General features: G+C 42.8%; 1 protein-coding gene across 1 annotated transcript in view; it reads right to left on the bottom strand.

Moving 5' to 3' along the window:
• The window catches only part of parvaa (parvin, alpha a), a 59,194-nt gene that overhangs the window by 6,352 nt on the left and 26,762 nt on the right, over window positions 1-26,080 (bottom strand). The window contains exons 7-11 of the mRNA XM_084315548.1: window positions 12,303-12,358; window positions 12,139-12,158; window positions 11,887-11,948; window positions 9,770-9,838; window positions 6,872-6,973 (exon numbers count right to left, since the gene is read on the bottom strand). Coding sequence (XP_084171674.1) covers window positions 6,872-6,973; window positions 9,770-9,838; window positions 11,887-11,948; window positions 12,139-12,158; window positions 12,303-12,358 — 309 coding nt within the window. The remainder of the gene's footprint in view (window positions 1-6,871; window positions 6,974-9,769; window positions 9,839-11,886; window positions 11,949-12,138; window positions 12,159-12,302; window positions 12,359-26,080) is intronic.

The raw sequence follows: 26,080 nt of genomic DNA on the forward strand, positions 1-26,080 counted from the left end.
GAGAGAGAGAGAGAGAGATACTGACACAGAGAGAGAGAGACAGTGGTACTGACAGAGATAATTATATTTGAGCTGGAACCAAATTAGTTTGCATTGCATGTTCTATTCTGTATTCTATTCTAAAAAGCTTAAACTTCAATAATGATGCACTTATCTTTATATCTAGGTATATATAGAAAATAAAAATAATGAGTGAAGTCACTGAAAAAAACATCTGATCCTCTCTACTAACTTTAAATCACGTATTTTCTAATCTATCAAGCTAGCTATGAGATTCATGCAGACGGTACTGCTGAGTCTGTTAACCATTTCACTGCCACACTACCAAACGGTTAACCCTTTCACTGTGACAATACACAGAAGGTTAACCCTTTCACTGCCACACGACAGCCGGTTAACCACACGACCGGCGACAGTGTGATAGTAAAGGGGTAACCTTCTGCCGTGTGGCAGTGAAAGGGTTAAGAGTATTGTAAACAACGACTGAGTATTATGACGGAGTTACATGTAAACAATGACGGAGTTACATGTAAACAATGACTGAGCTACATGTAAGCAATAGAGTTGGAGTGAGCTCTGCTGGACTGTGATGACAACATTTCTAAATTACCCCAAGCGCCTATCGGCCACCTATAAAGATATGTCTGAATATCGGCTGATTAAAATCGGCCAACTGATTAAATTGGCCAAGCTCTAGTGAGAAGCATCATGGTCATGACCTCCTAACAGAGAGAGGGAGAGAGAGGAAGTGAGACTTAAAAGGAAAAAACTCCAACATTTTGGGAAATTAGCTTATTTGCCATCTACCCTGGAGTTAGACAAGAAGATACATACTGGCAGTTAATGTGTTAAGTTACATACCCTTTTCTTCTCTGTGCATGCAGTAGGAGTAGGAAGACGTTGGGAACTAGGCTAATGGACGAACCTACTTCCAGTGACTGACGCTAAGCTAGGCTAACGGTGCGCGTCTTCCTACTCCTACTGCATGCACAGAGAAGAAAAAGGTATGTATCTTAACACATTAACTGCCACGCTTATATCCATCAATGTATGATCACTGCCACCAGTCTAAGCCTATGGAGATGTTTACCTTCTTTGTATTGCTAAATTGACATTACTATGGCCCATTCAACATCGATTATCTATCTTTCAGGATGTAGGAACGTTTTACTTTTTCATTCATAGATTCATACGAAAATACAGTCTAGAATATAAATATGTTTTTATCGTTTTCTGCAGTAATTCCTAGAACGCTAGTTATAGGCATAAACGCATATATAGATTATCAATTGCCGTTTGTTGGCGATACACGCTATATTAAAAATGTCAACTGTACATGATCATAAACGTTATGACTTATCATGCGCGGATGAACGGGGGGAAGGGGGGGTCGTTTATAATTCAGTAAATGCTTTATGTAGTATGGGTGATATATTGATCAGAGCAGTTTGCAATAATAATAATAAACAAACGCGCTGAAAATGACGTCAGCGTCCTCTTACCGTTCGCCGATGAGACTGGAGGAAAAAGATCCCACTTATTTGACGGCGATCTCCTAGATCCATTTCCGGTTTGTATAATCATAATAAACGCCCAAATCATATAGATTATTGCGTTATGGCAGCGATCGCTACACACGGACGTGTGTCTAGAGTCCCGCAACAATATGTGAGTGCCGGACCCATTTGCCTGATGCACGGAGATCGACTCGATCCATTTCCGGTTGTAACTCGCCGATCATCCACCAGGCGGCAGTATTGAAGCGTTGCAGAGTTGTGCAGGCTCCCACTGTATCAGACCAGGCTCCGTGAGGGCATTCTGAATACCATGGCGAAAAAATGAAATATGATCTCAATAACGTCGTACGCCGTGGAATGGCAGAATTAGCATGACCTTGAATCATGTTGTACGACGTTTTTGGCGCAGAATGTGTCAACACTCCAACATTTTGGGAACCCTGGAGTTAGACAAGAAGATGCGTACCTTTTTCTTCTCTGTGCATGCAGTAGGAGTAGGAAGACGTTGGGAACTAGGCTAATGGAGGAACCTACTTCCAGTGACTGACGCTAAGCTAGGCTAACGGTGCGCGTCTTCCTACTCCTACTGCATGCACAGAGAAGAAAAAGGTATGCATCTTCTTGTCTAACTCCAGGGTAGATGGCAAATAAGCTAATTTCCCAAAATGTTGGAGTATTCCTTTAAGTAGACGTCTATTCAACCAAGACATCAAACCCATTGAGCTCTGGCTCCTTGCTTCCTCTCCCTGCCTTGCCTTGCATTGCCTGCCTGCACCCCCCCCCCCCCCCCCCCCCCCATTCATCTATCTATCACCAATAGATCCCCAAGCCCTTTTATATTACTTACACACACACACACATACACACACACAGTAACAGAGCTAAGCCCCCTGGCCACTCCAGTGTTTCCCTGTGCAAAAGGAGATTACAGATGCTGTGGGGACGATGCCCATGTCGTCTGGCCAGGAGGATGTGTGTTTGTGTCTATTTGCGTGCATGTACGCGAGCATTGTAGCGGTGTTAGTCGCTCTCCAAGGCAGCTTGGCAGTGCCCACTGGCCCCGGGCCCAAACACAAGGCTACGGTGGCGTCCCTGCAGAATGCCTGTTCAGAATACCACAGTACTACAGAGGCCAGTGGAGAGGAGAGGGATGGCTGTACACAACAGATGACTCTAGGGACCAGGCATAGGATTCAGAAGGTCCTGGACCTGACTGTGTGAAGCCTCTTAGAGGAAAAGTCCTGGACCTGATTGTATGAAGCCTCTTGGAGGAAAAGTCCTGGACCCTCATTTATCAATGGTGCGTACGCTCAGATATGTGCATAACCCGTGCGTACAATCATTTCTAAGCAAAGTGTGGGACTTATCATCTTGAACGTGTGCTTGACTTTGTTGCTATATCTATGCACAGCTCAGACTGTGCGCACCTGGCGCCCGGCGGTAGAATATGAAGACTGCAGACGGACGGCATTATGCTTTCATCAGTTTCATGCATTAGTTTCAACAATGACGTGTTCTGTATGACCCGTAATTCACTATAGTTCATTGTAAAATAGTGACATTAGTGTAATTATTGTCAAACCCTAAATAGCATTTGGAATAGGTATTTCCGAATGAATTCAGCCTGGTTCATAGCGCTATAATAGGAATACTTCTCGCGGTGTGCGCTCAGATGTTTTCAGAGATATAGGGCAGTCGATTTGCAGAGAGAGAACATAATAATATTAACTAGAGTCCGCTATACCCGAGACACATTCTCCTTGATTTGTACCGCAATTTGAGACCCACATTGGAGCGTGGAGCAAAACGCAGTGTTGGATGTCGTAATTTCCCCAACCCCCCCAACTACATACAATATCCATATCAATAACAGGAGGCTTTTACGCCAGGTTACCCAACATCATCGGAGCAATAGACTGTACCCATGTAGCTTTCAAAGCTCCATCAATAAACAAATCCAGTAATGTGAACAGGATTCCACTCGGTCAATGTACAGATAATCTGCGATGCGCATTTTGGCTGATAATGTCGTTGCCGGTGGCTGGGAGGAACACGACTCATTCAGGCCTAATTGTATTTAATTCAATTGTAATGTTATTACTGGGGTATCTGTAATTAAAACATCACTTAAATGCAGATCAGGGTTATCCACTGAAGCCATAATGACTCTGACCAGAAGTACGGGCTCACGAGCGCACAATAGGCATTGTAGAGCGCAGAGTTGGCCTGCTGAAATTGATTTCATTTCAGTCATTACAGTGCTTAATGTCGGGTCAGCTTGTCATTTATTTCTGTCAATGTGTTGGTTCTGTAGCAGGACTGGGTCAGTCAACATCCTTGGCTCCCGGCGCACCGAAGATAGTCTACACGCTCCCTCCTCCTCAGCGGAGTTGTCTGTGAACTTGACAACTTCATTGGATTTATTTATTATCTAAAAATATCTATAATCATACGATTAAATATTGTTTAAAATAAAACGCTAAATACTATTATTCTGTGTGTCATGTTTCCAAATAAGATTGTTCACAACGGGAAATGCTGTATACGTTCAATTAGTTGGTTAGACCTCGGTGATCAATCTCGCTCGTGAAGTTTCTCAGAGTTCGCTCGGGTTAGACCATTATTTCACATCCCATGGGGGTGTTTCATGACCATATATGGATAATCGTGCACAAGCATAGACGGTAAGAACAAATGGTATTTATCAACATGGAGTATTTGCAGATGTGCGTAGGACCCGTGTACGCACGGTTGATAAATCTTTTTTTCTGTGCGTAGAGACATTCTAAATTCTGTGCTTAAGAACGAAAATAGAACACTTTCTAAGCATTGTTGATAAATGAGTTCCCTGGGCCCTCATTTATCAATAATGCGTAGAAAGTGTTCTATTTTTGTTCCTAAGCATGGAATTTAGAATGTCTCTACGCACAGAAAAATGGGGATTTATCAAACGTGCGTACACGGGTCCTACGCACATCTGCAAATACTCTGTGTTGATAAATGCCACTTGTTCTATGCTCCGCGCTCGTGCACGATTTTAAGTATTTGCATACAGAACCGCCTCTAATTAACCATATATGGTAATGAAACACCCCCATGGAATGTAGGGGTGCTGCCCCCCCCCAGTGCCAAACAGGCAGGCCAACTGTGCTCTAAAGGGCTCTTGTTCGTGCGTGAGCCCGTTATAATTGCACTCCTGTTGGGTCGTTCGTTGGGTTGGTCAGAGTCATTAACTATGGCTTCAGTGGATAACCCCGATCACCTGCATTTAAGCAGACATGCAGTGCTCATGGGATAGGGTTGCACGGCGTACCAAACTTCTTTGAGCAGGAGCACGCGCACGCACATTTGGTGGTAATCTGGACGTTGTGGACAGCGACTCCTACAGGTCGGCTGGGGGACGCCTGCACAGCAGAGACAGGAAATGGCGGGGGTAGTGTGAGCCTCCCACACGTTACACCTCGCCAATGAGAGTCCGCGCTGGCAGGTGAAAAGATGTGACAGGCTGCCTCCTCGTGTATCGGAGGGGACACGTGATGCAAGGCTTCTATCCTCCCTACGACCGACCAGCATATGCGAGCAACTTTCAAGACAGGGGAGGGGAGAATTGGCACAGCGGGTAATTGGGATGGGAGAAAAATAGAAAAAGAGAAAAAGTGGATTAAAAAAAAAAGAAATTAATAATTGTGAAAAAAAACAGCCCCCGGTGGGCGGTTAACATACTGTTGTATTCGTTCGGTACACACTACAGCCATTCGGTACGGTACGGTACACACTGAAACTGTTCGGTTCGGTACGGATACGTGTACCTTTACACCCATAATCCAAGGCCAATAGAGAGTGCAATCAAAAACACATTGGCATAAGGTATGGCTGAAATCAAAGCAGCAGTGCTCACATATGTAGATGCGGACTGGTTTTGTTATTTTGATCGTGGACTCTTGTTCTGGTAACTATTTGTTCTGATTTGTTAATTCTTTTAGAAAAGCCTCAATGGACTAGTGTTGAAAACTAGCATGTGTGCTATAAACACACAAAACAACACATCTCTGGTCTGTCCACTGTGACTGTGGCAATGTTGCTGTGGTGTCCATTTTAAATAAAAGTTTTCATTCATTCATTCATTTTATATTGTTCATACAGATCCAGTACATAACAACTGCACACAGGTGTAGAAGCAGACCTTCCCCCTCCATCACCCACACGTCTCCTCTGGAAACGACCCATACAATATGAAATGTGTAATGCAATGTTCTACTGCTAATGTCATATGCTGTACATGGTTAATAGCCCATATGGACTGGCATACATTGGTAAGAACACCAGACCTGAACACGGTGGTACCATCAGAAACAATGTAACATCTAGTCCTCCTGTGGCTGTACACTTTTCCAAGGAGAAACACAATAATTCCACTCTCAGATATGTGGGAATCGAGTGAGTGACACAATGTATGTATCCAAACGTGTTCTGGATACATACACACGACACATCGACCCCTAAAGGCCTGAACGAGGACCTTGACATTAGGGGTGGGGGAAAAAATCGATACGTAGTAGTATCGTGATACTTTGCGTGGCCATACTGTATCGATACAGGGACGCCAAGTATCGATATTTAATTATTCATAAAAAAATATATATATATATATATATATTTTTTTTTTGTATAAGGAAGTTGCATTGTTCATTTCAATACCTGTAATAGTACAGTAGTCCACACACACACACATTCAGTTAAGTTGGAATATGAGTGTAATACAAACAGTTCAGTTTGTCAGGTACATGCAACACAGATTACAGTGTTGACATCTGTCTGCTTGAGAAAATACCATGTTCTGCAATAAAAATGATTGAAGTGAGATGAACAGACTGAACTTTATTTTATTAGATAAAATATGTTGACATAAAATATATATACATATATCGCAATATTCGCGATATATCGAGTATCGCGATACTATCGTATCGCGGCTCAAGTATCGCGATAGTATCGTATCGCGAGGTCTCTGGCGATTCCCACCCCTACTTGACATTAGACCTTTTTTTGCGAATGAATACCCTATGCGTCATGTCTCTAACATTCATACTACAGTTCTTAGTAAATAATAGATATCTTCATAAATAGACAGAGGCACCTCTAATACAGTAGGTAAGTCCCTTGGAGTACAAACTATTGGGGGGGTCACAACGACAAGGTATTCGATCGCAGACATCTTGGTCACAGACGACCGGTGATTGTAATCAAATAGCAGGCGATCGTAATAAAAAAAATATATATATATATTATATAGCAAAACACACATGAGCATACTATGAATTATTACAACGGTTCAAAGGTGATTAAAACGGTACCTTTTGATCGAAGTTCTCTGGCGTAAGGAAGAAGTTGTGCAGAGGGACAAAGTATCCTTCCAACAGCCCCATCAGCAGGACGAGGTAAACACCATCTGCAAACTACAGACACAACACAGTACAGTTAAGACACAACACAGTACAGTTAAGACACAACACAGTACAGTTAAGACACAACAGTTAAGACACAACACAGTACAGTTAAGACACAACACAGTACAGTTAAGACACAGTACAGTTAAGACACAACACAGTACAGTTAAGACACAACACAGTACAGTTAAGACACAGTACAGTTAAGACACAACACAGTACAGTTAAGACACAACACAGTACAGTTAAGACACAACACAGTACAGTTAAGACACAACACAGTACAGTTAAGACACGACACGGTACAGTTAAGACACAACAGTTAAGACACAACACAGTACAGTTAAGACACAACACAGTACAGTTAAGACACGACACGGTACAGTTAAGACACAACACAGTACAGTTAAGACACAACACAGTACAGTTAAGACACAACACAGTACAGTTAAGACACAACACAGTACAGTTAAGACACGACACGGTACAGTTAAGACACAACAGTTAAGACACAACACAGTACAGTTAAGACACAACACAGTACAGTTAAGACACAACGGTTAAGACACAACTGTTAAGACACAACACAGTACAGTTAAGACACAACGGTTAAGACACAACACAGTACAGTTAAGACACAACACAGTACAGTTAAGACACGACACGGTACAGTTAAGACACAACGCGGTACAGTTAAGACACAACACAGTACAGTTAAGACACGACACGGTACAGTTAAGACACAACGCAGTACAGTTAAGACACAACACAGTACAGTTAAGACACAACACAGTACAGTTAAGACACAACACAGTACAGTTAAGACACAACACAGTGCAGTTAAGACACAACACAGTACAGTTAAGACACAACACAGTGCAGTTAAGACACAACACAGTACAGTTAAGACACAACACAGTGCAGTTAAGACACAACACAGTACAGTTAAGACACAACGCGGTACAGTTAAGACACAACAGTTAAGACACAACACAGTACAGTTAAGACACGACACGGTACAGTTAAGACACAACGCAGTACAGTTAAGACACAACGCAGTACAGTTAAGACACAACACAGTACAGTTAAGACACAACGCAGTACAGTTAAGACACAACACAGTACAGTTAAGCCATCAGGCTCAGGAAGTTCAGACGGTTGCTACAGGTCGCTATGGACGCCGGTCACAATCTTCGAAGGATCACCTCTATTCTATCGCATATAGAGCAATAGCTAAAACTTACCCAATGTACAGAAAACGGAGAAAGGAATCCCAACCTTCTTTTAACCCACCAGAAAATCCGCCGTCAACACGTACAGCTAACCGTAGAGTGATCCTCTACAGATGGCAGCTTGCCACAGAAAGTTGACATCAGCTTTGCATGTGTGTGTGTGTGATAATCTGCATGACAATTAAAGACCACTTCTCTTTCCAAGCCCGATAGGAGGCTAAATCCCACTGCCCGGACGGCCGATGATTTCACAGATAGCAGCGACTGTTAACACTTTGGGTGCCAAAAAACGTAAAAAGTCATTATTGGATAGTTTTTCCTTTTTTTTCTCGATATTTTTATTCATTATTCATCCACTCCAGGGACGTTGGTGTTATCATAGGGAATGAGTCTGAGATCGCCAAAGTACAATACCGGCCGCATCCAGCTAGATGGCGGTATCGAGCACCCTTTGAAACCTTGTATCTTGGCCTGTGTAACAGCCAAATGTCTTCGGGCTCACTTTTCTTTGTCGGGCGAGCGGAGAAGCGTCAAATGCTGCCGATGCATGATGTGTGGTGGATTATGTTGGCGACACGATGGACACCAATACTTGGAATCGTGATCAGATAATTGGAATATTCTTTTTGGGGTACATCCTAGTGAAGGTAAGGACTATATGATATCAATCCTGCGTTGATCCAACCAAGTCTTCACCTCGATCACAACGTGTGTGTGTAACGTTACTCCACAACGTATGCCGTTGGTGACGCTCAAAGCATCAAAAAATTACCCCCCGCCCCCCTTTCATGCATTCATGATGAAACATAATACCTACTATATAGATTTGATTTTGGAATAGTAGCAAGACCAGGCAAGAAACGGCAACAGTTATAGTAGAATTGACATATAAGGCTATTACTCAGCCTTTCAGGGATCATCCCAGACCACTCTGAAATTATACTTATATTCACCACAGGATAACGCGCAAATATGTGCATGGAAAAAATTAATCTTTTTTGCATCTTGACCGGAAGAAAGTCACTGTCCAATGACCATAGTATTGTATCCATGGCTATAATATAGATTTAGCTCTACAAACAAGGTGACACACTCCTATCTTTTAAAGCGTTGGCATTGCTACAGCGGGCCCCGTCTAATGGCGTCTAAGGTTAAGCGTTCTGCGGATGTCGGAAACCAGTCCCAATCCCAACCATCCAACACCCGACTTGCACATATTTCTCCGAACAGTAGGTGGGACATGTCTATTTGGGGACTGTCCGTCAAACAGAGGGATAGGACAACAGACAGGAAGTAGTCAGTGGTCTCGCTGTTTACATTATTCAACAACATGGATGATGCTCATTTCCTATTTGAGAATGTCTACAGCTCAAGTTGTTTGAGTTAAATCAGACAATGGATGTATTGCATGTCACAGTTTCCCTATTGTTGATATGAAATACAGCATTTTAGTTTTTTCCATGTGTGTGTCTGTGTGTGTCTGTGTGTGTGTGTGTGTGTGTGTGTGTGTGTGTGTGTGTGTGTGTGTGTGTGCATGTGTGTGTGTGTGTGTGTGTGTGTGTGTGTATCCCACCTGTGTGTCCAGCTCAGAAACCTCTAGGTTAAGCTTGTTCAGGTGTTTGTTCACGAATGTGATCAGAGTCTGAGGAAACACACAGGATATTTATGTCACACAGCGTAAAATACAATACAAAAATACATTCAGACAAGCAGACAGAAAGAACAACAATCAGACAGAACGAAAGAACAACCATCAGACAGACAGAACCATCAGACAGACAGACAGAACAACCATCAAATAGACAAGGCAGACAGACAGAATGAAATAACAACCATCAAACAGACAGATGGAACAAGCATCAAACAGTTCCCTCCGGAATAATTGGTATATTTACTTGAAACGAGACAAATAAGATATATGTAAAAGATAAACACAAGCAATGAGCAGCTAGAATATATTCTATGCATTATATTGCTCAAAAAACTTAATTTGTTTTTAATTTTGGTTCAGACCTTCTAGTGATGCTCGAATATAATCCTCATTTGGGGCGTAAGAGCTCCCTCACACAAACTGTTTATGGCCTAACAAAGAGAGAGCCTCATTCATTGCCCATCCCAGTTACATCACGGAATGGAGGGTTTCTGATTTCCAGCTTTAGGAGAGAGCGGCGCATGTTCACAAATACTGACTGAAATTGTCCTGGGGTGCAGGAAGAACATGATGTGAATTCTTAAAACGGTGACATTCCCCTTTAACCTGAATAGAAAAAATGATCATAGGCTGTAAGGCTGTCCCCGACTAAGGATTTGTATAGTCGACTTTGGTTGGCCGAAATTTGCAGATATATATAGTGTTTTTTCATTCCATTTAGGCTGTGGGGTGCTTAACTCATTCCCCGCCAACAACGAGTATACTCGTTATTGGGCACCATCGCTTTACCGCCAACAACGACTATACTCATTATTTGGTCCGTTTTCCTTTTATTCGATATTTGTATTCATTATTCATCCACTGACCTCGGTGTTACCATAGGAAATGATTCTGAGATCGCCAAAGTGCAATACCGGCCGCATCCTGCTAGGTGGCGGTATCGCCCCTTTGAAACCTTATATCTCACCGTGTGTTACACTTAAACCCCTCCGGGCGCTAAATTTTGACGGAGCCAAGTAGATCGCTTCATCCGACCACTTCGAAACGCATCTAGCATACTCAATCCATAAATTGTGCCAAATTATGTCCGAGACCAGATGGACACCAATACTGGAAATCGCGAGCAGACAATTGGAATATTATTTTTGGAATACCCCCGATCAAAGGTAAGGACTATCTGACGTCAATTCCAGCTTGATCGTACAATGTTTTCATATCGATCCAGCTGATCAGCGTGTGTAGTGTTCAAAACGAATGCCGTTACTAGCAATCAAAGCATCAGAAACGCCCCCCCCCCCCCCCCCCCCCCCCCCCTTTCATGCATTCATGATGAAACATAATACCTATTATATACATTTGATTTGGAAATAGTAGCGTGTCCAGGGATGAAACGCCAATGCTTTGAGCAGAATTCACGTAGCGCCCTATAACTCAGCTTTCCAGGAATAACGCGGATAACGCGCAAACGTATACATGAAAAAATGCATTTTTTTTGCATGTTCGACGGAAGATAGGGACTATAAAATTACCATAGTATTGTCTCCATAGCTATAATATAGAATATAGATATAGCTCTACAAACAAGGTGACGCACCCCTATCTTTAAAGCGTGGCCTAGCTAGAACCGGATAATGGCCGGCGCAGAATGAGTTAATGTCTGAAGGAGTCGACTGAAGGCTTCTTGTCCTCTGCGAAAGCATGCAATTGGGCCACTGATGGATACATCTTGATATTTGTCTAGTCTAGTGTGTTCATTAGATGGGTGAAATCCTCTTTCAGTGCCTCTGTGCCCGTTTCTTAGGCAGTTAGCCTCTGGTATGTGTGCCATTAGCGTTAGCCACGCTTCTAGGCCTCTTTGCTTTTGGAAAGAATGATTAAAAAATTATATATATATATATATTTATTTTTTTGAATTCAACTAAGAGGTTGGCAGTCGACTATGGCTAATTTTGATCGATTAGTCGACTATTCAACTAATCGGGGTCAGCCCTAATAGGCTGCAGCAATAGTACATGCTTGTACATTATGGACAGACAGACCTTCTTGACTACGTTCAGCTTGTCAGGCGCGTGGTCAAACAGGGTGTCAAAGGCGTCACGTTCTGAAAAGACAAAACAATAAGGATGGATGTTCAAAAGAAAGGACACGGGTCATAATATTTGCTCAATCTTGAAAATCTCCAGACTATACAGCTTTTGTAATAAACACCAGTATTATAATTATTATTATTATATTATATATAAATGCGATAAAAAAAACAAAAAAAACTCCTTTTGTGAATCAGAACATACCATGTCTCCCGGAGAGGGCCCTGATAAAGCCGAGAGAAAAGAGAGACAGAAAATGTTAAAATGCAAACAGGAGGCTTTATCTTATTCATTTTTTTTTTTTAAATGTATTTAATTTGGAATTCCACTGACGGCAACAACACTACACTATGATACATCACTACTACCAGCCTCCATACAGCAGAAAATACTCATTCTGGCGGGCGTTACAGCGGCCAATAAACTGATAGCCATGAGGTGGAAACAACCTGAGAAAGTCACAATGATTAATTGGTAGGGCTGTCTTAAATACTTCGAAGCTTCGTTCGATGGGCATGGGATTCGAATATGAAAAAAAAATGCGATTATGAAATTTTTTTAATAAATCCAATTTTTTTTTGTTTTTGGTGCAAAATCAACTCTGCCTCTTTGTTAACTACAACAAGCAATGCTGTTTGTTATTTAAGATGAGGTCGGACTCTGCACTGACAGATGTGTTCATTGTGCTGCTTTTATAAAGCCTCAAATGACTGCTTACAATATTTCATGTTTTGTTTGTCTAAGATTTAAAAAGGTTTAAACTTTACAGCACTGACAAAGTTGAACAAAGTGCTGTCCAAGTCCCACAACATAAAAAAAATTTTATTAAAAAAAATTATACTTTTTTTTCCTTGAAGCTTCGAATTAAAATCGAATCTCGGCCCTGAAGCTTCGAATTCCAAAAAAAATTCGAAGGTCAGCCCTATTAATGGGTCTCTGACACTATTGGATATCATTTATATGGAGATCTCTACTACTTGGGGTTGAACAAACCAGCATTGAACTATGGGTCTCAGCGGCCGAGAAAGTTAAAGCCATGATCTAGTGGCGAAGCGGGGTCGGGATGTTGGTCCTGAGGGGTCCCTGGGGTGGGAGTGGGGGAATAAATTACTTTTGTGGCGTCTGTGATTATAGTACTGTCCTGTGATGTCTTGTGTGTTATTGTTGTTACTGTATTGTGTCGTTACATGGTAGAAATGAAAAAAAATTATTTCATTTTTCATTTCTCTCTGTAATTGACAATTTCACGGCAAGCGGGGAAAAAATAAAATAAAAGATCACACAAGCCTAAATAAGACAATGGAAGTGAAACGCATCCCAAATGGACCACCGAGGAATGTGGGAGGACGGACGGACGGACGCTTTCACAGGAATGAAAATAGGCATACCTGGGGTATTACCACAGCAGCAGCAGCAACAATACCAGCGCATGCCGAGGGTATCACTGGGAGGACGGCGTACCATTACAATAATGTCAACAATGAGGCGATCCAGATGGGTATTAATGTGACGGATGAAGACGTGTCTGTGGGAATGGAGTTCGCCGGTGCGCTGCTGTAGTAGCGTGTTGGAGGGGACGTCCCGCGTGAGCGGTCAGGTGGCCGCGGAGGCCAGAGGGAACGCCGTGGTGTGGAGTGGTCATCTCAGAGGAAGAGACATCGCATGGAGCAGGAAGACATGGCGCACACACACACACACACACACACACACACACGGTGTAATCTGTGATGGCAGAGACAGGATTGGGCAGTGGTCCTGGTACTGTGGTAATAACCGTATTTCCACCGTGACTGTGTGTGTGTGTGTATTTGTTTGTTTGTTTCTGTGTTATTAAGTGTGTCTACCGTGACATTGAGTGAGTGTGTGTGTGTGTGTGTGTGTGTGTGTGTGTGTGTGTGTGTGTGTGTGTGTGTGTGTGTGTGTGTGTGTGTGTGTGTGTGTGTGTGTGTGTGTGTGTGTGTGTGTGTTCGGCTTCCCTTATCTCCCCAGCTGCTGCTGTCAGCCTGCTGGACAGCCTCAGAGGGGTAGAAGAGTGTGTGTGTGTGTGCGCGTGTGCGTGTGTGTGTGTGTGTGTATGCGTGTGTGTGTTGGAACGTCTCCTGTTCCAGCTAAGGGTGTCTTCTTCACATCCCCCCCTCGGATACAATGGTTTCTTCTTCTTCATGGTTTCATGAACGAGTCCATCACAGATGAATTACAATTATTGTTTGTAAGACGATTTATACGTCGAGTCCGAAGAAGAGCCGTCTCCGGTCCCAAGCATCATCCCTCGGTGCCTTTAATAGATTCATGGCAACAGGAGTCTCTCGGTGTTTGTTTGTTTGTTGGTTGTTGTCGTGATTTGTTCGCCGTCTGCCTGAAAGGTCGGGTTGGATTCATCTCCTATTCTGCCTTCCTCAGATGTGGTCAGTAAATGTGGGTCAATGGTGATTTAGCTCATTACCCCGGATATATGCAGATTCCCCACCAGGTCGGTAAATGAGATTTCCGAGGCCAGTAATCTTGTTCATTAATAAGGCTCTAATGCAGTGAACACTTGATGGTTTATATCCTACTTTGATCCACTTCTCCCTTTACGGGTGTTTGCTTATAAACATAACCCTTCACTGGAGACGTCACGCCTAGCCCCTAGCCTAAAATAGAGATAACTTGAACATTTTGGCGGCTGATATCTTAAGCCATTTCAATTCTTCATCAGGAAGTAGATACTCAGTGTGCCATGGAGGGAATAGGCTGTGGGTCGTTTTCTGCTCCCATTTACCCACCTGATGGGCATTGGGCCTCATGCATGAAGCGATATGAGAACAGATTTCGTTCTTAACTAGCGTTTCCTCTTACTTTGTTCTTACCTGGGATTCAGCAACGTTTTCTTATTGTTGCTTTTTTTCCTCAGACAAGAACAAATTATAAGAGTGGTCGAGAGCACTCTTACCGAAATAAGAAATTCTTACCCCAAAAAATTTAATAAAAAAGCCTACCATTGGTTAATTGCTCCCAAATACGACTTTAAAAATACAGAACTTTTCAATAATAATAATAATTATTATTATTATAACTTATTGCGTGCGTTCTGTCTGAAATGGATTATATATTGCTGTTAGAACAGTTATGCTCTGGCCGCCCAGGCCATTGATTGATTGAAGATTTTATTAACAGATTGCAGAATGGGTACTGTTGTGAAGGATCAGATTAAACCGAATATATATATTTATTTATGGATATATATTTAATAGTATTTGTATATCGTTTGATATCCCTTGTATATTCCTTGTAGATATACACGGAATATCCCTTTATTCTACTACAGCCCATAATAGTTCATTCTCTTATTGGACAAAAGGACCAGGCGCCAGGGACAAGCCCCTGGCGTTCAAGTTCAAAGGTACCGACGAGACATGCCCTTACTAGCCTCAGCTCCGCGCAGGAATACGGCTACCGAAAGCAGAGCGGCACTACTTGTCCACTGTGCATATAAATATGGTGCAAGAAATGTAGAATTCCTCTTAGTCCTTTACCCTTCTACCCAACTAAGTAACAAGACGTGAAGCCTCACCCCACGATACCGCGTGCGGTGTAGTACGGCCTGTTTGGCCTTAGAATAGCAGTGAGACCTCGTGCGAATTAATAGCTGAATTGCCAGAGTTTTGGTACCGTATTTCTATTAAGTAATAATAGTCTATTATGTATGGTGCATCGTACGGTTAGAGTTCTAAAGTGAGCAGCACCCCCATCGCTTCCTCGCGTTATCTAGAGTCTTAACCAGGTTGGGCAGACCACACGTGGTGCTTTCATCCGAGGAGTTCTAGGCGAGGACGAGTGGACCTGCACATTGGATTACCTACCCCGACGACTGCTGAGCCCTATACGGCATGGAATATCTATTTGCTTTGGTGCTTTGATTTGTGGAGCGGATAATCGCCAACACCGGTGAGTGTTGGATTTACCCCGAGAGGAGCCAAGGTGAGACGGCGCTCAGACCAGACTGAGGTCGCCTCGCTTCTTCTTCGTTGTGGACCGACAGCTACAGCTATCGTCTACAAGAGAGCCCAAGTGTATTAATCTGCGGATCAAGATTCTACGGGCACTGTGTTCTGTACCTGAACTCTCCCTAGAAATCGTTGACCAGACGGGATACAGCCGACGGCTCTCCTACCCCCCCTACTGGCTTACAACCGGCAGGACCCTTTACAGTATATCCCGCTATAATCATTAAGTGCCATCGTTATAATTCCCTAAGAGCCAGGTTGTATACTTGCTTCCTGTGTAACCAGAGATTGGACATTCAGTGTTGATTTGCCTACGAATACTCATTTGCCTTACAAGTGCATTCAAATCATAAATGTAATAAGTAACTATTATATGTACCTTTTGCTATATATTAAATATTTGACTATTACCTTTGTGTGGACCTGATTTCATATGTGGGAAAGTGTTCATCATACTTAGATATCGTGTACTGTATGGCCAGTAATTAAAGTACATAAAGCGGTAGTGGTTTAATGATACCATACTTATCAATACAGTCAGGGAATTGTACCCCTCAGTTACAGGTACAATACAGTACGGCTCAATACACACAATTGTTAAGGGGATGCAGACCAGAGAAAGACTTTCATCTTGTTTACATCAGGGTCCCCCATTTTCAATTCATCATAACATTTATGACATACACAACATACAGATATACAGATATATATCATGACATTTATGACATGACATACAGATATGCAGTACTGTATACGTAGCATAGAACGCATATTTAGAGATCGTCTATATCAGTGGTTCCCAAACTTCTGTTTTATGCGGACCACTAGATTGTTATCAAGAACATTTGCGGACCACCTCGTATGCAAACAGTAAAACATAAATAAATAAACAACGGACTTAAACCCAGTAATACACGAGACCCTCTTCTTGGACCAAGTAGGTTTTGTCGATAATCCAATGTACAGTTACCCCCACCCGCCTACCCATCCCCCCCCACCACACCCACCCAACGACCTCCAATGTACAGTACAGTTAATATATTACTATATTAATACAGTATATTCCACTATATAGCTATAGGTGCTGTATGATGACAATACATTTGATTCCTATCTAATTTTGATCCATCGCAAAGCGTTCCAGCGCTTGAATACGGCCGGGGGATCCGATGCAGACCGACGGCTCTCGTATTATAATGAGCCCGCAAGGCGTGTCTCTGTATGCAAATGTCAGTAACTTTAGAATGAGTGGGATTCACCATTAAAAAAACCTGGGTAAGAACAGATTTTGACTTTAAGAACGGCTTGATGAATGTGGCGGTGGCTTTTCTTATTGTTCTCTTAACAGACAGGTAAGCAAGAATATAAGAAAAATAATAAGAGAGTATTGTTGAATGAGGCCCAATGTTCCTATATCCCTGGAAATGTGCAAAATAACAGTTTTCCCACATTGACTATTCTGTTAACCCTTTCAGTGCCACGGACGACATATATCGTTTTATCAGCCCCCCCATTGAGTGCCCACGACGACAAATATAGTTTTATTTTTTTATTAGCGATCTGAATTAATATTTCATCAACCGAGTCTCCCGTTGGTACACCAGCCCCTACAGGAGCTCAGATTGGGAAAAAACGCCCCCTATCGTCTATCCCTGTGTAACTACAGGTCAGTCGCTTAGACTGACCTGGGATCTGTAGATCTCTGGGGGGGGAGCCAACTCGCTCCTTGTGCTGGCGATGGATCTGATCAAGAGGATCTGCTCGCGGGACGGAAATCAGTCTGGATTATGTATTTACAGGAATAAACTGTAATCAATAAGCATGATCGATATTTGGAATGGCGATCAGGAATTGGAATAATCTTTTTGGATAACATCTGATCTCAGGTAAGGAATCTATTTTACCAGTCTTAGGATAATCAGACCTGTTTTCAGAGATATAAGCGTTTGCTCTATGTGTGCTGTTTGGCTGTGATCGCTGATGAGGAAATAAGAGAATAGATTTTTCAGCTTGCGTCTATAGCGTGCATACGTACACATATACTATCGATAATCTAGCGTTTATTTGAAAACTATTCATAAATAGGCCGAAAAATTACAACGTTTTTGTGTATTCTAGAATATTCCAGTAAACGTCTTTTATCATGGAATCTTTATATTTTCCTTGAAAACAAGGGCTTTTCAAAATGCTATAAAACTAAACTGCACCGATAAAAAAACAATCCGTTTCGACAATGTTGACTGGAAAACGAGTCATTGATAAACGACGTGCAGATTAGACACATAGCCATAATTTAAAACATAGATTAGGCGTTTTTAACGCTAACATTGAAGTGGATGGTGACATTCACGGGGTAAATCAATGTTAATCAAAGGCACTGAAAGTGTTAATGCTACCTTCTTACTTTTGCTTTACAATTTATTGTTTTTGTTTTGTTATATGGTGAGGTCCCACACATAGGCCTTCAGATCCTTTTTTATTTCTATACACACACACACACACACGAAATGTCATCCTCTTCTATTTACCATGGTAACAGAGGAAAAACTCACGAGCAAATGTCATTTAAACAAAGACATGTATCACCCATTCACTGTCTGTTTGTTTATTGTCAAGTAAGGATTCCTTTGGCTTGCGTTGGTCAACATGTTCTCTCCACAGAGAGAAACTCTCCCCTTTTGAAAAAGTCCTGGCTTAATCAAAGTCAACAATGCAATTAGAGGGAGTTGTCTGTGAAAAACCTAGCAAGATAATAAACTAAGATACTGCCCAACAAAATATTGACTGATTCATTGACTGTCCTGACGCTATCTGAATTGACCCGATGTGTTAAACCCGGCCCAGCTGCTACTCCAAGCAAGTTTAAACAAAATAGATGCCTCAAAGATTGTACATTTCAAGTGATTCTGACTAAATACTTTCTCCCCTAGGTAGGAGGACGAATGCATGGCACTAAAAACAAGATTACAAATATCACAAAACAGACTACTGCTTGACCTTACTCCTAAAGGTGAGACGGATCTTTAAAAAAGTGAATATCAGGAAGGCAGCAGGACCGGACGGCATCCCCGGCCGCGTCCTAAAAGTCTGTGCCGACCAACTGGCCCCGGTATTCACTGACATCTTCAACCTGTCCTTGGAACAGGCTGTCATCCCCACCTGTCTGAAGAAGTCCACCATCATCCCTGTACCCAAAAAATCTACGCCCGCTTGCCTCAACGACTACCGCCCTGTAGCCCTCACCTCCATAGCCATGAAGTGCTTTGAGAAGCTAGTGAAGGGCTACATCTGTTCCTCCCTCCCCATCAACCTGGACCCTCTGCAATTTGCATATCGCCCCAACAGGTCCACGGAGGACGCCATAGCCCATGTGCTGCACACAGCAGCATCACACCTGGACAAGAGGCAGGGGAACTATGTGAGAATGCTGTTCATCGACTACAGCTCAGCATTCAATACCATAGTCCCCTCCAAACTCATAGCCAAGCTCAGGGACCTGGGCTTGAACTATGACCTCTGCCAGTGGGTCTTGGACTTCCTGACGGGCAGACCCCAGGTGGTAAGAGCCGGCAACTGCACCTCCTCATCCATCACGCTCAACATAGGGGCCCCCCAGGGCTGTGTTCTGAGCCCCCTCCTCTACTCCCTGTACACACATGACTGCGTAGCACAGCGGAACAACAACACCATCATCAAATTTGCTGATGACACAGTAGTGGTGGGCCTGATCTCTGCCAACGACGAAAGGGCCTACCTGGAAGAGGTAGAGAACCTGTCACAGTGGTGTCAGGAGAACTGCCTCTCCCTGAACGTCAGCAAAACAAAAGAGATGATTGTGGACTTCAGGAGGTCGGGGGTCAAGGACTACAGCCCCCTCAGCATCGACGGGGCACCGGTTGAGAGAGTGAACAGTTTCAAGTACCTCGGAGCCCACATATCCGAGGACTTGACATGGACCACACACATTGACAGTGTTGTGAAGAAGGCACGACAACGCCTCTACTTCCTCAGGCGCCTAAGGAAGTTCCAAGTCAGTCAGAAGATCCTTAGGAACTTCTACTCATGTACAATAGAGAGCATCCTGACCGGCAACATCACCTCCTGGTTTGGGAATAGCACTGCACAAGACCGTAGCAGACTACAAAGAGTGACACGTTCAGCCGAACGCACAATTGGAGGGGGGCTTCCCACCCTCCAGAACATTTACAACAAGCGGTGCAAGGGGAAGGCTAAGATAATTATTAAGGACTCGAGCCACCCGAACAACTGCCTCTTTGAACTGCTGCGGTCAGGCAAGCGATACCGGAGTCTTAAGGCGAGCACAGAAAGACTCAGAAGAAGCTTCTATCCCCAGGCCATCAGGCTGCTAAACGAACAATAAACACTATGCAACAACCATCAAATGCACACAGCACACACACCCACACGCACACACTCACTCAAACAAACAACACACTGCAGCACCCACTCTCCACACTTTAGATCACACAAACACACTTTACACTTTATATTTATTGATAAAGGATTTGCACTACAACTCGTACACCTACTGTGAATTGTACCTAAATTGCACCTCGTCCCATTTCTGCCTTGCACTATATAGTATTGTATATTATACAACGGCATGCAAATTTCTCGATTCTGATTGGCCATTCACACGTCTTTATTGGTAACAATCCACGGTCCTGGGCTCAGGACCCGCCCACAACCAAATCACATAACCCTCCCCGGCTCACTCCGGGAGAAAACAGGATCGCGGAGAACAAATGGTTATGTTGAAAGCACCATAACGACTGCGCCTCGGGCCTAACAACCACCCCTAGGCATGGTTTATTGGTCACAAACCACTCCTGCGTGTGATGTAATGCTTAATTAGTACACTGCACAGTATTGTATATTGTATGGTAACTACGTCTATTCTGCATCGAACATTGTACATATGTCTAAACTGAACACTGTGACCTCATTTTTTTTACTTCTAATTTTACTATGTTATTTTATTTCATACTTATCTTGTCTTGCACAGTCTCTGGAGCGTAACAGTAAGAAGCATTTTGTATAAAAGTATTCTGTACTACTGTATGACAAATATTAAAGAAACTTGAGAAACTAAAACCCACCTCACCCCTGCCCATTTTGACAACCTAGGATGGCTTAGAGTAGACGACAGAGTACAGCAACTTGCAATGGCCCTGGTCTACAAGATACACTACACCACAAAGATACCCATGTACATGTCGAAATACTTCCCAAAGGTCAGTGAATACCACGACAACAACACCAGAGGGAGCTTCACAAATCATGTTCAACCCAGATTCGGCACAAACAAGGGTCTAAACACGTTCCGCAATTATGCCACAACAATGGACAGTCTCCTCCCCACCGTTTGTATATATTTTTTACCACCCACCCACCCCCAATTATGCCACAACAATAATGTACAGTCTCCTCCTCATCATATGTATATATTTACTGTTAGGATCTCTGGGTAACAGTACTGTATATTTGCATATCGTATATGTGACAAATGTAACAGTACTATATACCTGTAAGTCATGTATGTCCCTATGTCATAAATGTCATGATGTCATGTATGTTGTGTATGTCATAAATGTCACTATGAATTGAAAATGGGGGACCCTGATGATGTAAACAAGACAAACATTGTTCTCTGATCTGCATCCCCTTAACAATTGTGTGTATTGCTACTGGATTTACCAGATCCAGAGTGAATGAAAACTTTATTTAATACACAAGACCCTCTTCTTGGGACCAAGTAAGGTTTCTTTGATAATCCAATGTACAGTTACAACCCCCCCTCACCCCGCCTAGTACGCCTACCCAACCCCCCACCCCCCCCCCACCTCCAATGTACAGTCCCCCCACCACACCTACCCAACCTCCTCCAATGTACAGTTTCTTCGTCAAATGTATATACTCTCTTTTTTAGACTATTTTTGTATCACAAACAATACTGTATTTGTAAATCTGGTATGTCATAAATGTATAGATGTAGCAGTATTGTCTATCTGTATGTCATGTGTGTCATATATGTTATGATTAATTGAAAATGGGGGACCCTGATGTAAACAAGACAAAAGTCTTTCTCTGGTCTGCATCCCCTTAACAATTGTGTGTATTGAGCTGTACTGTATTGTACCCATTCTGCAATCTGTTAATAAAATAATCAATCAATCAATATTTAACAGATTGCAGAATGGGTACAATACAGTACGGCTCAATACACACAATTGTTAGGGTCTGCATCCCAGAGAAAGACGTTTGTCTTGTTTACATCAGGGTCCTCCATTTTCAATTCATAGTGACATTTATGACATACACAACATACATGACATCATGACATTTATGGCATAGGGACATACATGACATACTACAGGTATATAGTAATGTTACATTTGTGACATATACGATATGCAAATATACAGTAATGTTACGCATAGATCCTGACAGAGGATATACATATGATGGGGAGGAGACTGTACATTAGGAGGGGGTGGGTGGGTGGGAGAAAAAAGATACATACGGTGGGGAGAGAATATACGGTGGGGAGGAGACTGTCTACACAGATAAACCCGTGTGATGTTGCTACGGAGTTAAGCTAATAAAAGATACTCACAACCACAACAGGGGACTCACGTATTTGTACTGTGAAGTAACAAGACAATGACAAATGTGTTGTTTCTGTTTTTCTTTTTGACATAGTTGCGGAACACGGAACAAGTTAACTCACCACTACAGCCCCCAGTAGCCTAGCCAGTCTCTTGAAACACCGCTATCTTCAAACTTCCATTCCTCTCGAAACTTTCTTTTGTTGGGTGGTGCCGCTCATCCTTTTCGTCTGAGAAAACAGCTTTATTTTTTTTATTTTTTTTCTAGAACGTTGCTAGACTATGCCTCCCACTGGTCGGCTGTAGTGAGGATAGAAGCCTTGCATCACGTGTCCCCTCCGGTACACGAGGAGGCAGCCTGTCGCATCTTTTCACCACAGCAGCTCGAACTCTCAGTGGCGAGGAGTAACGCGTGGGAGGCTCACGCTGCCCCCGATACTTCCTGTTTCCGCCGAACTGGCGTCACCCAACCGACCTGTAGGAGTCGCTGTCCACAATGTCCAATCCCCACCCACCGGCTTTCCCACCCTCTAACACTGCCAATTGTGTTAGTATGACGGCCGGCCAAGCCGGTAGCAACGCCGAGAGCTGGGCTCGATACCAGCATCTCCTGCGTTAGTGGTGAGCGCCTTGCCCACTGCGCCACTCAACCGTGGTTTTTCTTTTTAGTGGCCGGCTTACTCCTTCCATTTAACCGACGCTATTAAGCTAACGCTAGCTAATCGGTATAGCAGCGTTACAGTGCAAGCAGGTGGTGGATGTGACGTCGGTAAACAAGGAGAGTTGACGCGCGAGGCTGCAAAAAAGGCGACTGTCGTAAAACCAAAACACACTGCAGTTTTAATTATTTTACATTACTATTTTGATACCCGTCATGTGGCGGACAGACCTCTCAGACCTCGCAAATGTCACTCGCCCAATAGCCTCCAGCTGCAACCACGGAGCGAGCAGCGCAATCCTGTCTCTCGAGTCGCTGAGTCCTGCCATTATTGCTCCGCAGCTCACCAATGACTGCTTGGCGCGGCCTCGATAGGAAAAAAATGCTCTTTTTCATGATATTTGACGCCTCTGATTGGCTCAATTTAATTTCAATCTGTATGAATCTACAAATTATATTATACCAGGTAGCCAATTCCGTCAGACTCCGAATCAAATTGACGGAAATCCATCTGGAGACGGAACGCTTTAATGCCCGAGCCTACCCACAGCCTTAAAAAAATTTGAATCCCTACCCACCTTCAAAACCGCTCTCAAAGAGCACCTACGGGAGGCTGAAATTCAAAACTGGCCCCCGTAAACATCCAAAACCCCCCTCCCACCCACCCACTCCTAATGTACAGTTTCCAAGTTCAAGTTTCAAGTTCAAGTTTCTTTATTAGTTGTCATACAGAAGTACAGAATACTTTTATATAAAATGCTTCTTTCTGTTTTGCTCCAGAGATTGTGCTAGATAAAAATAGATAAGTATAAAAAGTATAGTAAGTATAAAATAGAAGTCAAGTACGTAGACAAAAAGTTTTCAATATATACATATATACAATGTACAATGCAGAGTAGAAAAGTAACTGAGTTACAATACTATACAGTACAAAGCAGAAATGGGATGAGGTACAATTTAGGTACAATTTACAGTAAGGTGTACTGAGGTATGGGTTGTAGTGCAAATTCTTTGCCAATAAATATAAAGTGTGTTTAGGTGTTCTAAAGTGGGTAAAGTGGGTGCAGCAGTGAGTTGTTTGTTTAAAGTGTGTGCGTGTGGATGTGTGTGCTGTGAGTGCATTTGATGGTTGTTACGATTGTTCATTGTTCAACCTTGTTCATTGAGCATCCTGATGGCCTGGGGATAGAAGCTCCTTCTGAGTCTCTCTGTGCTTGCCATGAGACTCCGGTATCCCTTGCCTGACCGCAGCAGTTCAAAGAGGCAGTTGTTTGGGTGGCTGGAGTCTTTGATTATTCTCTTCGCCTTGCCCATGCACCGCTTGTTGAAAATGCCTTGGAGAGTGGGAAGCCCCCCTCCAATTGTGCGCTCGGCTGAACGGGCCACTCTCTGTAGTCTGCTTCGGTCTTGTGCGGTGCTATTCCCAAACCAGGAGGTGATATTGCCAGTCAGGATGCTCTCTATTGTGCATGAGTAGAAGTTCTTGAGGATCTTCTGACTCACGTTGAACTTCCTTAAGCGCATATGTATATATTATCTGTTAGGATCTCTGTTTAACAGTACTGTATATTTGCATATCTTGTATGTCACAAATGTAACAGTACTGTATACCTGTATGTCATGTATTGTCATAAATGTCATGATATATATCTGTATGGCCCCTGTTAATGTCCAACCCCCCCCCCCCCCCCCTCCCACCCCCTCCTAATGTACAGTTTCCTCCCCCTCGTATGTATATATTTTCTGCTAGGATCTCTGTTTAACAGTACTGTATATTTGCATATCTTGTATGTCACAAATGTAACAGTAACATACCTGTATGTCATGTAAGTCAGAAATTTCATGATATATATCTGTATGTTGCGCATGTCATTAACACTTTGCATGGCACGCCCGAGAAAAAAAAACGAATACAACGAAAATTCTCGGGCGTGGGCATTGAACCCGCTTCAATGCCCACGCCCGAGAATTTTCGTTTTATTATTTTTTTTTTATTAGCGATCTGAAATCATATTGCATCAAGCGAGTCTGCCGTTGGACATTCAGCTGCCTCAGGTGTTTTACAGTATACTCGGTGGATCAATAAAAATATCGATTTTTTCGAATGGCGATCAGGAATTGGAATAAACCATTTGGATACCATCTGATTTCAGGTAAGGAATCTATGTTATCAGTATTAGGATAATCAGACTCGTTTTCACAGAGATATAAGCTTTTATGTGATTATGTGTTATCGTTTGACTGCGCGCCGTCAGGAAATAGGAGACTCGATTTTCGGCTCGCCGCAAGACCGTGCGTGCGTACACATATACTATCGATAATCTAGCGTTTATTTGAAAACGATTCATGACATGGCCGAACAATGACAACGTTCTAGAATATTCCAGTAAAAGGCGATTATCATGGAATGTGTTGTTTTTTCCGTGAAAACGACTGATTTTCAAAATGCTAGAAAACGGAAATGAAGCGATAAAAAAACAAACTGTCACGACAATGTTGACTGGAAAATGAGTCTTTGATAAGCGACGGGCAGATTAGACACATAGCCATAATTTAAAACATAGATTAGGCGATATTAACATTAACATTGGAGTGGATGTGGGCATTCAAGGGGGTAAAAAGGAAAACACGGCTGGCTCTCAAAGTGTTAACGTCATTATAAATAGAAAATGGGGGACCCTGATGTAAACAAGACAAAAGTATTTTCTCTGGTCTGCATCCCCTTAACAATTGTGTGTATTGAGCCGTACTGTATTGTACCCATTCTGCAATCTGTTAATAAGTCAATCAATCAATCAATGGCATTCTCTCAGATTGAAAACATTCACAAGCCTCTAATGCACAATAGCATTTTATCATCATCATGCTTTACT

The sequence above is a fragment of the Notolepis coatsorum genome (assembly GCF_963971535.1).
Source record: "Notolepis coatsorum genome assembly, chromosome: 6".
Taxonomy (NCBI): Eukaryota; Metazoa; Chordata; class Actinopteri; order Aulopiformes; family Paralepididae; genus Notolepis; species Notolepis coatsorum.